Source organism: Ammospiza nelsoni, chromosome Z, assembly GCF_027579445.1.
Source record: "Ammospiza nelsoni isolate bAmmNel1 chromosome Z, bAmmNel1.pri, whole genome shotgun sequence".
NCBI classification, from domain to species: domain Eukaryota; kingdom Metazoa; phylum Chordata; class Aves; order Passeriformes; family Passerellidae; genus Ammospiza; species Ammospiza nelsoni.
Window position 1 is genome coordinate 51,377,499 of NC_080669.1, and position 15,354 is coordinate 51,392,852.

Consider the following 15,354-nt stretch of genomic DNA (forward strand, 5'->3'; position numbering starts at 1 on the left):
CCAATATTCCTGCCACACCAGGAATATTGGTAGCTTACAGTACCATGGTTAAATGGAAACAAGCAATCCTGATGACACATACAAATTAGACAGAATTTGATTCCCTCCAGTGCATTGATGAACCAATAGAGACAAATCAGTAACCATAATTTCTGAGTAGTAAATTACTTTCCTGAAAGGACTGGAACATCCTTTTCAATGAGAATGTGGCTCTGAAGGAGTCCCTAAAGAACAGCCTCTGCAAAACAGATTAAAATATAAACAAGGCTATTGATACACAATATTTAGTTCTAACACTGTTGGCAAAGTAACAGGGAATGAAGTGGCAGCCATGAAGCTGAAGTTTAAAACTTCTTTGTAGCAAAGACCTTTTAATTTTAAACCTTCCCTTCCGTTTTCTTTTCCTTTCAGATTGACTTCTACTTGGCAAGATGCAGAAGGAGAAGCATAAAGGCTATTTAGTGCATAGCCGCTCCATGGGACCCAAGGGGGACTCTGGAATCAAGAAATCAGTCTTGCATTTTTTACCAGCAGGAGCTGACAGAACTTGTGGGCAAGGAAAATGGGTACAAGAGTTAGGGCCCAAGTGCTGACAAATCAGTAAAATGACAAAGTGGCCATCAGTGGAGCTGACCTAAGACACTCATCCAGCAGGTTTGGATTCTGTCTTTTCTATATTAGTGTACTATAAGCCTAGCAGACACTGAGAAAACACTTTCCAGTGAAGTGTGTCTTTTTTAGGCAGAAAATTCAATTTATGTGAAGACTGCAGATCGCAAATGCATTTTGTGACAAATAGATGTATGCAAATTAACTTTTTGTGATTTGTCAAGCCCTACTGAGGAACCTTGTGAAGACAGGCAGAGAGAGCTGGGACCATTTAGTCTAGAGAGGAGAAGGCTGAGAGGGAAGATCAATAACATATATAAATATCCCAAAAGTGGGTTTCAAGAGGATGCTGCCCGACTGTTCAGTGGTTTCCAGAGACTGGGAAAAGAGCAATGGCCATGAGCTAAAACACAAGAAGTTCCACCTCAGCGTGAGGAAGAACTTTGTGTTGAAGGTGGCAGAACACTGAAACAGGCTGCCCAGGGAGGTACAGCCTTCCTCTCCAGAGATATTCAAAACCCAGCTGGATGCGTTCCTGAGTCATGTGCTCTGGGTGACCCTGATGGGATGGATTAGAAGAACTTGAGAAGAATAGTCCAAAATAAGGATTATTCTGGGAGTCTTCTGCCAGTATTACTCTTTATAGCTAAAATGAAACGCTGCACCTTCTATTTTCAGTAACACCCGTCTTGTTTCTTCTCAGTAGATCACATTTATCTGAACTTGAAAACCAGTATCACTTTATTTGGTTATTTTAAACAAGGAAAATTTAACTTAAAACTTGTACATTTCTTGTTTCCAACATCCTTCCTTTTTTGCCTATCAAACTGAAATCACGATAAGAAGAATCTTGAATCAAGAAAGTAAATTTTAGTATCGTACCCCTATTTTAAAGACAGAGATACAAAGAAATTTACCAACTGGCATTATTAAAAGCTTTCTCTAAAGGAAATGGTTCACCATTTTCTCTAGAGAATGATTACATAAAAGGTCATAGCAGATGTGACCTACTGAAGTGATGGCAATTTCCACCAGGTTTTAGTAGGCTTGGAAAACACTCTATTGCAATCCTGATGCAGAAGTCAATATTTTTATTAAGTACCTAAAGACATGAGATGAGGAAAGAATCTGTGCAGATTTCATTGTATACAACACTGGAGGAAGGTTTTCTAGATTAAACATTTGAAAAGATAGAAACAAACATTCTATTTTTAACTAGACTTTCAATTTAATTGCCAAGTTTTATATAAAACATCAGCAACATTAACAGATGGAGGGGATTCCTATTAGCCTAGGAATAATTATGATTCCAAATACTAACCAAAGGCTGTAACTCAGAGGTTCCATAATCCCCTTCTGCAGTTCTGACCACCTACTTCTACTTTTCTTGAGTCATCTCTACAACCTTACTCTACATGCAGGCAGCCAGCATCTATCTACAATGCAATCATTATCCTGACTACTTTATCCTTTATCTCTGCAATAGATAATTGCAGAGATAAAGGATAAAGTAGTCAGGATAAATAATCAGATTTATGCAAAAGCTTTAGAAATAACACTTTTAGGCACAGTGTACTAAATGTCTCAGTCATTTTTAATTTCTTAACTTGATTACACCAAAGTCAATGTCAAATTAAGTATCATATTTGCAATTTAAATTATTCTAATCTCTTATTTTAGCTCACATTTCTGTATCAAATTACTGTTGGGGACCTACCCTTTGTTGATGAACTTCCTGTGACTGTACAGCTCTTACAGAATGCAATTCCACTTTAATGGCATACAAAGACCACACTTAAGTTATTCAATTATGATATATCATAATAAGATCCAATTGAGTGTGCTTGCTATTTAACTTTTCTGTTCAAACTACACTATTTATCTGTTATAAAATCTATTTAAGAAAATAATTAATCGAGATGTTATTTCTATTGTGAAATTGTGATTTTTTTGAAGTTGTCAGTACTCAAAAGAATAACTAATATAGTATCTTTTTTATCTCATATGAAACAGAAGATATTTTATGGAATTTAAAATTAGTTTGTTAACTTTTCCATGTATTAAAAATCTGAATGGGAAAAGAAGAATTGCTTTCCTTCGTGAACAGCATTTTCATTTAATCATTAACTTATCCTTGACCAAACACCATGTAGACAGCAATACCATAAGCAATGTTTATGAAACAAGTGGGAATTCTGTTGATTATTTTATTGGAAAAAAATACAGTGCAATACAAGGGCAAACTAATCTGGAGCAATTTTCATCGGTGTAAAGCTCAAAAGTGCTGCAGTGCTGAGGTTTCTTTCTTTTTGTATAAGAACTGAAAAGTTAGGGTTGTTTGTATTATTAAAGATAATTCTACATTGCCTATGGAAAATCTCATATGAAAGAAAACTCACATGTAGATTACCAAATATAATTGGCTAAGTGAATAAGTTCAGGAAAAAAAGTAAGGACAAAGAAGTGCTTGATTTTATCTAGCAGTCCTGCAATGTTCATAAAGTCAAAATTAGTTAACCTGATAAATTTTGTATATAATCTAAACTTCCTAACAGTAACTTTTGTCTCCTCATATCCCAATCTAGTTCTGAGGTCTGATTTTATCTAGCATATCTAATGAGTGATTTACTGGCTAAGGTATACTATTTTTACATCTGTGGTATTAAAATGATATTGTGGAAGAGGTTTTGTCACAATGAAAGCTGGAATAATATGAAAAGAGCTTCCAGATACTCCATGAACACTGGACCTGCTGGATATGAAAGTGAAAGAACATACGTATTTCTAACATGGCTGCAGAATTTCTTCTTTGCCAATGCAGTATTGTACTGCAGTATTTGACAGTGCACTCCTATACAGAGGTGGTTATTTTCATGTTCAAATTTGCAAAATTTCATTGCTTTCTAAGCACTGTAATGACATCCCTTTTCACTCCAGTCACTCTACTCATGTACCCACCCTATTCCTCTTCCCATTCTTTATATTTGACTTCTGAAATTATATCATCTTATTAGGCTATTAGGTTCTTAATTGAAAGAAAATTAATCTAAGTACCCTCTATATCCCTTCAGATCTCAGTGGTATCAGGGTTTCCCTTTGCAATGGAATCTAATATGGTGTCAGAAGACTTTTGCTGCCACTATTCTCAGCATTTTATGCCTGTTAAGTTTGAGCAGTGTCCTGAGCCAGTAAACAAAACCAATTATGGAAACCAAATATAGAACTTTAGGTGTTGCCAAGTACAATTTAGATATAAGCCCAAATGAACAGTCCAGGAAGAAAATACTATATATTTTCATTTTGAAAGCACACAAACCTGCAGTAGTTTTTACTGAAATAAAAAGTCAGAAGAGAGACAAGGCAGCAATCCTCTTATTGAGAAATGCAAAGACAAAGTTTCAGACAGCTTTGTGGTTTGTGTGTCTCATTAACTAGATTTAACCATGTTCCCATTTAGTGTGGGACCTTTAGGCTATACTTTGGAGACACATAATTCCAGCACTCAAAATTATCTTTGGCAAATTTTCAGGTGTAACAATACTGAAACTTTATGATGTCTCCAGATCTTTCTTTTATTTCTACTTATTTATGCTTTGTACAATGCTTAGCATTGAGAAAGATATTTATGAAAGGCATAATTTGTATAAGACTACAAAACATAAAGGAACTATGTCACATGCATAATATACATTAAAATATATCAATAAGACCAGCATTAACACTCATACTGTATTAACTCCTGTTAGAGAAAGTAAGTACTTGTCCTCATTGTCCTGCCAACAGTTTTTTTCTCTGAATAATACCAAAGATAATCCATGAGTTCTCAAATTTCTCAAGCCTGCTCTTTTTGATGGCCAAGAACATTTCTTGATATTATCAGTACCAAATTATGACATTACTACACGATTTTATAAGTGGAGTTCCAGAATTTATCAAATGTCACGTTTACAAAGGCCTGGGTAGACTTATACAAGGAATATAAAATGCAACTCCTTTTATTCCCACATACTTTTAGACGCCATCTGCTCCTGCAAACAGGAAAAGCATATCTGCTAGCTAACATTATGAAAAGTGTATACAAGTAACTACAAGTAAATTTACACGAGGCCTGGTGAAGAAAGGCCATTAGACTGAAAACAGGGAAATATGGGTAAACAGTGAATCCTGCATTTAGATGGTGTAGCTTAAATTTGTTCAGTTCATGATCAGTTAAACGTGAAAATGTTTAGTGTTAAAGTAGCAACAAGAGCCTAAGTTTTCTTCATACAATAAAGAGAAAATGAAATGAAAACACCCATACCCATGACTGTATTTTGTATGTATTATATATGGAATAATATATATCATTCAAAATTTTTATTTGACTTCTTTTATAAAAGTCTGATTCTTCTGATTTTTTTTTTGATAGGTCTTTATTTACCACACTCAGAACTAGCAACTTTTCTCCTAGAGTAATTTTTTTTATTCCACTATGCAGACAGACAATTTTCTAAGAAGGAAGCTATACAAAACTATCCTGATAATGTGTACAGAATTAAAGATTCAAAAATAAATTAAAGGGTACAAGCACAATTGTCTTTTTACAGTTTGCAGTTTATCTTCAGATTCAGAGCACTGTGTATGAATCACCCAGGAGAATTAAACTCATCTCTACTTTAAGGATCACCTGTCTGTTTGCCGATGGCACGTATTAATCAGAGTCTTATTTTCAAATATTACACTTGAGTTGGAATGACATTCAGGCAAAATTTAAAAATCTTACCTTCAAAAACTCTGAATGCTTTCTTGCAGCTTGGTAGAGGCCATTTAGCAGAATTGGATTTTTGAAAATTTTCCTTTAAATTCAAATATTCCACAGGGAAAAAAGATCTGGTAGAGTTATTCAGATCTACAATAATTAAGGGGAAAGAATACATACATCAATGCCCTAAATAAAGCATAATAATAATGAGCATAATAATTTGCATAAATTTACACAAAATAAAAAATGCCATATCTACTGTGTAAGTCTACTGATTATAACACCTATTTTTTAAAAATCACATTTATGCAACCATTTCCATACATAGCAAGAGCAAGTTGTAAACATTCTGCTTCTTTGGAAAAAAAAATTAGAAAAGATTATGTCATTATGATAATTTCTGGCAAAATTATGCATTTAAGAAATCAAGCTATTTAACTTACAAAACTATTATGATCTCTCTTAATAAAAATTATATCCATAAAAATGACTGTGGTATTAATTCTCAGCTTTTTGTTTAACATCACCATTCAAAAGCAATTGTAAGTAAAGCAAAGGAAGGGGAAGAGTCTGAAATTTTTTTAGATTTTAAAAAATACTTTGGATAAACAGGAAGTTAATAATACTAATTAATTAATCCTGTTAATTAATTATTTTATAAGTTTTTAAGAAAACATTTGTAGGATGATTCATGACACCTTGCAAGAGTTGGCATTATGCACTAATCTCAAGAAATCAACATCTTCTCAGTGTATAATTTGGGGAAATACCTACATGGTTGCAACTTAAAACTGCCAAACTAAGTATTCATAGGAATGCAATGGAAAACTAAAAACAACAGTATTTTGCTACCATAGAATTGATCTACTGATAACAAACAGGGTTGCTAAGCTAGTAGTTAACAGGAAAAACTTCAACCCCCTACTCATCAATTTGTGCCTCCAAACCAAGATGGCTCCAGATAAATATTAATAGTAGCTGGTACCATAATTCTTTCTGTACCTTCAAAGTAAGAAAAGACATTCACAGAACTTTTCAGAAGGCTTTTTTTATTACTTCATGTGGTCCAATGTAATGGAACATACTTTTCCAATAAGAAATACTTTATGAAAGGATAAAATCTTTTTCTCTGGCAAATTTAAGAAAGCTAAGCTTTTTGTGAGCAGGCTCCAAAAAGAAGAAAAAATGCCTCTGCTTCCAGTAGCTTTTTCTGTGTAAGATGAAGATATTAACAGATTTGAAGTAAAAACCCCATGCTAGTTTGATTCTAAAATTTATCCTTTATTTCACCATGTCACAATGCAGGTGGCATGAAGCTACACAATACATGAAGAGCACAGAATCTTCAAATCCTCCATCTCGTTATGTGAAAATAGAGCTACTGCACATATAAACTGCTGTCACTGAAGGAGAAAGGGCCTTTTCTCTCCAAAATGTAAAATGAACAAACTGTGCATTTTTCACTAGTGTTTTTTAAATTTTTATGAAAGAGCTTTATATGCTACTGAACATATTTGGATTAAGTACTATTGAGATTCAGGCTTTTGATGAGACTCTGCTTGCTTCTCACAGCACAGAGAACATTTTATTTTCCTGCTACCACAGAAATCAACACAGTTCTTTCAATTTTATTCAAATTTAAATACTGAAACCTCTGGTGAGGCATCTAATTCCTGTTTCTCAGAAAAGACAGTGGTGACAAGTCTTACTGGCTTCTAGAAGCCTGCTTGGCTGGGCTTTCAATGAAAGATCCCCTCAGGCTGGCCAGGTCACCTGTCCCTCTGCAGGTACATGACCCTCTTTCCCTGCCACGTGCCTGGACCTCCCTTGCACAACCTCTACCCTCAATCTGTATTTCTCCAAAGTGGTGGATTTATTGCACATGTGTGTCAGATCTGGCCCTTCTTGCAAACGACATAAATTAAATTTTTATTAATGGAAGTGCAGAAGATCACTCTGTCCCTGTAAGTGAAGCATTTAAAAGATGCTTCTTTTAAGTTAAGTTACTTGATGGAATCAGCTCAAGAGCTGTTTTCTTATGTGTATCCTGGGCACATTGTCATCTGATCAGATGTGAGTTTATCCTGATGGGAGAAGGGCTTCTAAGAAAGCCTTTAAGAAAGATGGGAACGCATAGTAAGCACCATAGAGCAACCTATCTGGACTGGAACTCATGCTTAAGGGATCCTGTAAAAAAGGCTCAGCTGACCAAGGCAACTGGCCAGAGGAATTGCCTTTGTGAGTCAAATATGGCTTTGTAGCTCTCAGTTAAACACTGATTTTCTCCATAATTGATGGATAATTGATGTCTTAGCCCTTTTTTTTGACACGTTAGATGCATCCTTCTGTTGCAGTTATGCTCAGTCTGCAAAACTGTACAAGCTAAAGAGTGAACTTCTGAGTATATCCTTAAATTTTTTTCTTTTTGACAAATCTTTGTAAAATATATGCACTCACACATATTTTACAAAAGGAAAGCTGCAGAGAGCATCGAAAATAAATTAATGAGGCACATAAGACATCCCAGCTGCAGCATTAGAGAAGTATGTAAAGACTACAAGCAACTTTGCTTTGTTACCTGCACAAACCTATAGTAGCAGTGACTTTAGCATAAGTTTTTAAAGGCTTAATAACTCTTCTGAGTGGAAAAAAAACCCAAATTACTATGCTTTACATTGCTCTGGCACCATTCATCTTCTTAATGTGCTGATTTTACTAATTCCTCTGAGGATACAATATCATCATCAATACCCCTTAGTTAATTTAAAAGTTGTTCCAGTATGAACTGGAATATTTCAAAATATTTTTCTTAGTATATATAATAAAACAAAGCTAAATTACTGTACCTATTTTTAAATATATTACTAAGTCAAGCACATATTGCTATATACTGAATGGTAATATACAAATAGCTGCAGATTTCTTTCATCTGAAGTAGTTAATACAAAATATATTATATACTGTCATGGTCCACTATTTATAGTAGACTCTATTTACAAATCTATGATACATTATGTCCTCCTTAGGCACATAATTCTTCTTCCTCAAAAGAGCTGCATACCTATTTAATATTTTAAGAGTGGGTAAGGTTGAATGGGATGTCTTGAGAACAGCTAGTCCAACCTGCTCTGGCAGGGTCAGCTGCACAGGGGCCCAGAACCAGCTGGGTTTTGACGGGTGTTCAACAGCCTCTCTGACCAGACTGCTTGACATTCTCAAACAAAAAAAAGCTCTTTCTTGTGTTCAGATGGGATCTGAATTGTGTTTGAATTCATACCGAATGCCTTTTGTGCTGTCAGTGAGCACCACTCAAAAGAATCTGGCTCCTTCCTCTTCATTCCCTCCCACCAGGCATTTTTACACATTGTATGTTAGGTACTCAAAGGCTACAAATAATCCTAGTAATATTTCACTTAGAAAACTGTAACGTGTTGAAAAGTTTTGCAAATACATTTTAGAAAGCATCTTTATTCTACTTTTGTGCTCTCCCAGTGGTAATTTTCTGCAGCAAATCTGCTAAATTGGTTTTTTAAAATTTAAATAGCCCTAGAAAAACCTAACTATCTATCAGTGAAACACACTTAATCTGTACATCAAATTGAAGGGAGCATCAAACATTAGGAAAATGAAAAGAGAACAGCTTGAAATCTCTATACAGCAGACAGGTAGGGGTTGAGAGTGCTCAGGCTGCAGCTTTCCACCCATTTTCTCTGCTGCAGTGCATCAGTGCAGGTATAGCCAGTCTCTATCCCTGGCAACCAGCAGCTGCTCAGTGAATCACCTTGAGGCAATAGGTTCACCTGAAAAATGCTTCCTTCCCACCCAAATGAGTTCTTTATCCCAGTCAGTTCCTCAAACTGACCTGCCATCAAATCATACAAAGTTAGGTCTGTTCAAAAGCAGAGTCTGTGGACAACCAGAAACAGAAGTGGGCAGCTCTGCTGATCAATGTGAAACCATACTTCAGTCTACATCCCTAACCTGCCATCATCACAGCACTCACAACAGCTTAAAGAGGATCTCTGCAAGATCTCTGTAGCGTCTAAAATGAAACAAACACTCCTGCATGGCTGAGTCATTTCCATTACTTTGTGAACTGTCTCTGCATAGTTTTAAGTGCTGTAAATGACCTGACTCAAGATACATGGTGCAATTTTATCAATGGCACTTGAATCTACCATATAAGCTTTGGACATAAAAGACTGACTCATGCTGTTCCAGATATTCTATCTGCAGAACTACTTACCCTCTTCTATTTCTATACCTAGTCTGACACCAAACACCCTAGCCACCATATTTTTCTACTGTTAAGAGTAAGGAACACTAGAGATGAGGGTATAGGAGGCTAGGACAGGAGAATTTAAGAAGATGATCAAGGGTTTAAGAAGATGATCTCCAAGCCTTTAATTGTCTCTAAATTTAATGTCATAAATGAAAAGAGCATTTTTTGTGTGCGCCATGAAGTGAGCAATTTTGAAAATACTTTTCCATTAGGATAGTTTGAGAAATGTTTATTATGTTTTGAGCTTGTTATTATTCAGGAAGAAGAAACAAAAGAATTCTACCAGAAAAGAAAGCAATCAGAATCTCATTTTTAAAATAAAAAGTTTAAAAGTACATGTCCCGAATAGCTTCTTGACATTGAAGAGAACCTGCATGGAATGTTATTAGGAGATGTTAAATGGAAAGAAAATCTCACAGTGGATTAACATTACCAAAATTTGCTCTGAATGCATACAGGAAGGAAAAGTACAAATAATTTTTATTTGTAAAAAATAAATAAGTGCAAAATCCTTCATTTCTATACCTGTTTGGAAAAAAACTCTGGCAATTGTAGTACGACACAGTGGACATGGAGTGCTGGTTGGATTGTCTTTGGCAAGCATCCTTAAGCAAGGCTCACAAAAGATATGGTGGCATGGATAGCACATGTAAGGGTTGAAATAAACATCCAGACACACAGCACAGAGATAGCTTTCTTTATCTCCTCTGAGTTCCTGCTCATCATCTGTATGTAGGTTATCATTTGCAGGCTGCAAGAAGAAAAAGAGAACAGATTTTCACATTCAGCTCATAACTATTTTTGATAAACCAATTGTCCAGAAGATCATTTTCAGTAATGGTTAAGAAGATTAATATCACACACGTGATATTCTTAAATTTAATACAGGTTAATACTTTTAAAAAGATGATGAAACATAAAACAGGAATATCAGAAAAAGTCCTCTGTGGGAAAGATGAAAATCACAAGGCAGTAAAAGAAGGAAGTAACAAAACCAAAATGGCTAAGTAAAACTCTATTATGATCAGATTTCTTCTTTTAAAATTAATTTTTACAGTTTATATGTATCTGCATTACAAAAAGGCAGAAACATAGAATGGTATGGCTTGAATGGGACCTTAAAGATCATCTAGTTCCTACCTTCCTGCCATGTGCTAGATCCCTTTCTTGAGACTAGGCTGATCAGAGTTCCATCCAACCTGGCCTTGAACATTTCCAATAATGGCACATCCATAACTTCTCTGGTCAAACTGTTACAGTGCCTCACCACCCTCAAAATAAATTCTTTTACTTAATATCAAATCTGAACTTACCCTACTGCAAACTGAAGTCATGTCTCCTTGTTCTATCACTACATGTCCTTGTAAATATTCTCTCTCCATCCTTTATGCTCCCTTCAGGCACTAAATGGCCACAATTACATTACCCTTAAGCCTTCTCTTTTCCAACCAAATACTGAACAAACAAAACCACACTTTGAACAAACCAAATACTCAGTCTCCATTCCTCTAATTATTTTGGCAGCCTCGTCAGAACCTGCTCCAGCAGTTCCATGTCCTTGCTGTCCTGTGCCCCCAGAGCTGATGCAGCCCTGCAGGTGGGGTCTCAGCAGAGCAGAGCAGAGGGGCAGAATCCCCTCCCTGCCCTGCTGCCCACCCTGCTCTGGATGCAGCCCAGGACACGTGTGGCTCTCTGGGCTGGCAGTGCCATGGCTGGGGCATGTCCAGCCTCTCAGCCACCACAGCCCCAAGCCCTTCTGGGCAGGGCTGCTCTTGATTCCTTCATGCCTCAGCTTGTACTGATATCAGGACTTGCTCCAACCAGTGCACATTTCACTTGGTCTTACTACATCCTCAAGAGATTGCTGTACACCCACTCTTTGAGTTTGTACATGCTCCTCTGGATGGCATCCCATCCTTCAGGTGTGAAAATACCTTTGCTGTGCCAAGAAAGGCAAAAAAAAAACAACTTTAAAAATAATCTGTGAATGGTTCTGCCTTTGAAAATTAATTTGTGAATGTTTATGTTTGTAATTGAATAATTACTTAATGTTCCAGCAAGAATGAGTTCAAAACAAGCCACAACTTTATTACTACAAAGCACAGTATAAACCTTAGAGTAGAAAGTATAGGAACTCCTATCATCTTTGGTAACTGCTTGCTTTTGTCAGCACATGTACTCCAAATTTCCTTGCACTGCTATATTTGTAGGAAGACATAGCTGGACTTCCCAAATGGTGCTCATCCTATATGAATGTAACAACTGTGGTGCATTGCCATGTTCTGGCTTTGCTCCTGTAAGATGACTAAACCTTTCCAAGTAATCTGAAGATCTGGTATTTATGGCACCCTGGGTTTTTGGCTGTCATGATTTAGGAATAGTACTCTTCTATTTAGTGCTCCCGCTGAGATTCTCCAAACCATGTGCCACTCAACTCGTTTCCCCTCCCCTCTGTGGAGGGCTGGAGAGGAGAATGGGAGGCACAAAAGGTGAAGATCACTGACTGAGATAAGAACAAAAACTGGGAATGGTAGTGAGATATATGAACAGTAACAGCAACAATACTAAAGGCATATATATATAAGTATAAGGAAAAGCACGGTTATTGTTCACTGTGGAAACCCCTGACATAAATACCCCACTGCTCCCTCTGGCTCAGAACCAGTGCCACCTGACTGCCCCCTCCAGCTTGGAACCGATGTTATCCAACCCTCCCTCCAGCTCAGAACCTGCACCACACTTACTCAACTGGAAGGAAGCCCTTCTCTTTGGAAGAGACTCTCTTTCCCCGACCCCAGCAATGACACAAGGTAGAACAGAATAATCCTTGAAGAGCTTAGCCATGCCCTCTCCTGACTACTGCAAAAGTTAACTCTGTGGAATGAGGATATTGGGTTAAAGAAGCAACCAATCTTTTATTCATTATGGAAGACACTCAGAAGACATTTACTATGCTCTGCCTCTTCTATCCATCTTCTTTGTTTCTGTTTCTGGTTTTCTCTTTCACAGATCACAGAACCCAATATACTGCAATAACCAAGAGATCCACCACAAAAAACCAGGATAGGAGCCTATCAAGACACTGCTGAGCGTCAAAACTCTTCTCTCATCCCCCTTACTCTAAACTCCCAGTCCTTGCCTCCCCTGTGCAGCTGTGGTGGGAAGTGATAGAGAAGCTTTGGTGGCTGCCTGGAATCCAGCCAGGGTCAATCCAACACACTATGCATTACAGAGGCCACTTTTGACACTCATAGGCCATGACAGACCACTACTGCCTGACACTGGTACCAAAAGTTAATGACAATTGTTAATATTAGGGTTATGTAGATATGGAAATCTATAGATGTTTCAGAGAAGATTACATTTATGGCTTATTACATTTATGGCTTACACTTATGGTTTGGATTGCTGTGTTTCTCATTACTCCCAAAGAGTATCTCTCTCTACAGGAATTACTGAACTCTGCAAAGAGTGAGTAAATCCTTAACAGTATGCAATACAATACTGTGGATTGCATTAAAAATACAGAAAAATTCAGCCAGGATTTATCTGTTCTGGACAAACATTTGTCCTGTTGTTCTACCTTAGCCTTTGCATTGCACTTTCCAGGATATTATGTGGCAAGAGTGTTTGTAAATTCTGAGCTGCTGTGCCAAAACCACATTGCACTGTGTCCAATCACAAGGTCTTGTACAACCATGATTGTCAGTAACTGTTTCTCTTACCTTAGAACTTAGTCTAAGAACTGTCAACAACAGTTTCTATTACCTTAGCACTTACTGCTCCAGTTTGATTTTCTCCACTTGACAGGTCTGAAGAAAACTTCGGTGTGTAGTGAAATTTACAACAGGAGCAACTAGGATGTACTGATAAGCAGGAAGCACAAGTCTGGCTGCACTAACAGCCGCAGAAGCTAGATACAGACAGGAACAGCTTGGCACCATTACTTCCAGCTCCATGCTGTAGGAAAGGTTCTTAAGACAACATTAAATACTAGAGTATTACAACTATCAGTAAAACTGTTTAACTCAGACTGTCTCTACACTTACAGCACAGAAAACCCACACCAGAACAGAATGGCAAAGGGTAACAAAATTTATTACAGCTAAGTAATTTTAGAATGAATTCATTCTAAAATTCTTCATTATACCATTTCTTTGGGAAAAAAAGTGGCAAATAATTTCGCTGAGAAAGTGAGGAAAGTAATCTCAGGTAATTACATGACTGATGACTTCAGCAGAAAGCAGGAAACACTAATACATTGTGAAAGTCCCCTCCAATGCTGCCACACGGGCTTGGCAGGGCAGAATTAAGTGTTTGAACTCAATCTTAAATGTCTTTTCCAACGTAAGTGACCCTATGATCCTATGCAATGTCAAAAACATAATTAAAATCTAGCACAAAAACAATATACAGAAAGCTTTTGCTAACTGGTTTTAATGAGAAGTGTTTGGAAAGAAAATACACCTTGTGTCTAGAGGAGCTGACTGCAAGATAAATGTCATTCAAATGGCAATTTGGTAACTAAGACAGCTAGAGGCAAAACTTCTGAGGACTCACAGGTAACAGCTGGTTCTGAGACAGGTTTGCAATAATGGTAAGATGCACGGACAGAGGTATCTCAGAACCAATTGCAACTATCAAAAGTTGCAATTTGATCAAAAGATCAAAATTATTCTAATGTGCAAACAAGATCTAATTAGGAGTAATTTTCTTAGTGGAAGAGATGTCTTTTCTACAGCTTGGTGCCCCTTTTCAAAAGATCTATGCAGGCACATGGCATTATTCAGAACTGCAAAGCTAAAACCCAAGTAACTTCCTTGTGCAAGAAGCTAATGCACAAAAATTTAAAAAGTCATTATTTTTTAGTTTGCAATTAAGTGGTGCCTATATATATTACTAGAGCCAGGGCTTTAGTGTATGAAAACTTAACAAGCATAATCCAGGTTGGTTTTCTTACAGGATTACAGTACAAACAAGATTAAGAAAGTACATGTAAACATCAAGGACAGTGAAAGATTGTCAAATAATAACAGAAAAGGCTGGAAAGCAAAACTATTGCTCCTGAGAAATGAAGGAAAGGTAAGAGCCTTTCATCTTCCCACACTGATTGGGAGCTGCTAATGCAGCTTTGACAGTAATCCCTATATAGGGGGACATCTATAGTGAGACATCTGAAGGATATTAATGAAAGAGAGGAATCAACTTCTGCTTGAGAAGCCTATAAAGCATGTTAAGGAACAAGGAGTCTGATACAGCAGTGGTTGAGAAGGGGCATGAAGCTATGAAATATGGATATTGGAGCTTGTGAGAAGTCTCTGCTACTGGACTACAGGAAAGTAATTGATTCAGTTTCACATTCAGAAAGAATACATGCATCACTGGATATCTAATGCAACACATTATCTAATGTATGGTTTACCTGCAATCATATGAAAGACCCAGACCAAGTGGTCGTACACTCAAGAAAAGATTTCGTATGAAAGCTATCAGTAAAAGGAAGTTTAGAGTAAAACCTGGAAGCATGATCAAAACAGTGGCAAAACCAAATAAGGCACATATGTCATTTGACAAAGTTGCCCTGTTGTGAAAAAAAACCCAACCTGCAAAACCATTCATTTTCAAATGACCTATTCAGCATGCCTTGTTATCTCAAAAATGTCCACAGTTGAAAGGAATGATGACTGAGGGGAAATCAGTTATATATTTCACATTATTATCT

At 36.8% G+C, this 15,354-nt stretch overlaps 1 protein-coding gene across 1 annotated transcript in view; it reads right to left on the minus strand.

Annotated features, from left to right (window-relative positions):
* RNF180 (ring finger protein 180) overlaps positions 1–15,354 on the minus strand; it is a 62,272-nt gene that overhangs the window by 11,004 nt on the left and 35,914 nt on the right. The window contains exons 4-5 of the mRNA XM_059492831.1: positions 10,158–10,383; positions 5,372–5,497 (exon numbers count right to left, since the gene is read on the minus strand). Coding sequence (XP_059348814.1) covers positions 5,372–5,497; positions 10,158–10,383 — 352 coding nt within the window. The remainder of the gene's footprint in view (positions 1–5,371; positions 5,498–10,157; positions 10,384–15,354) is intronic.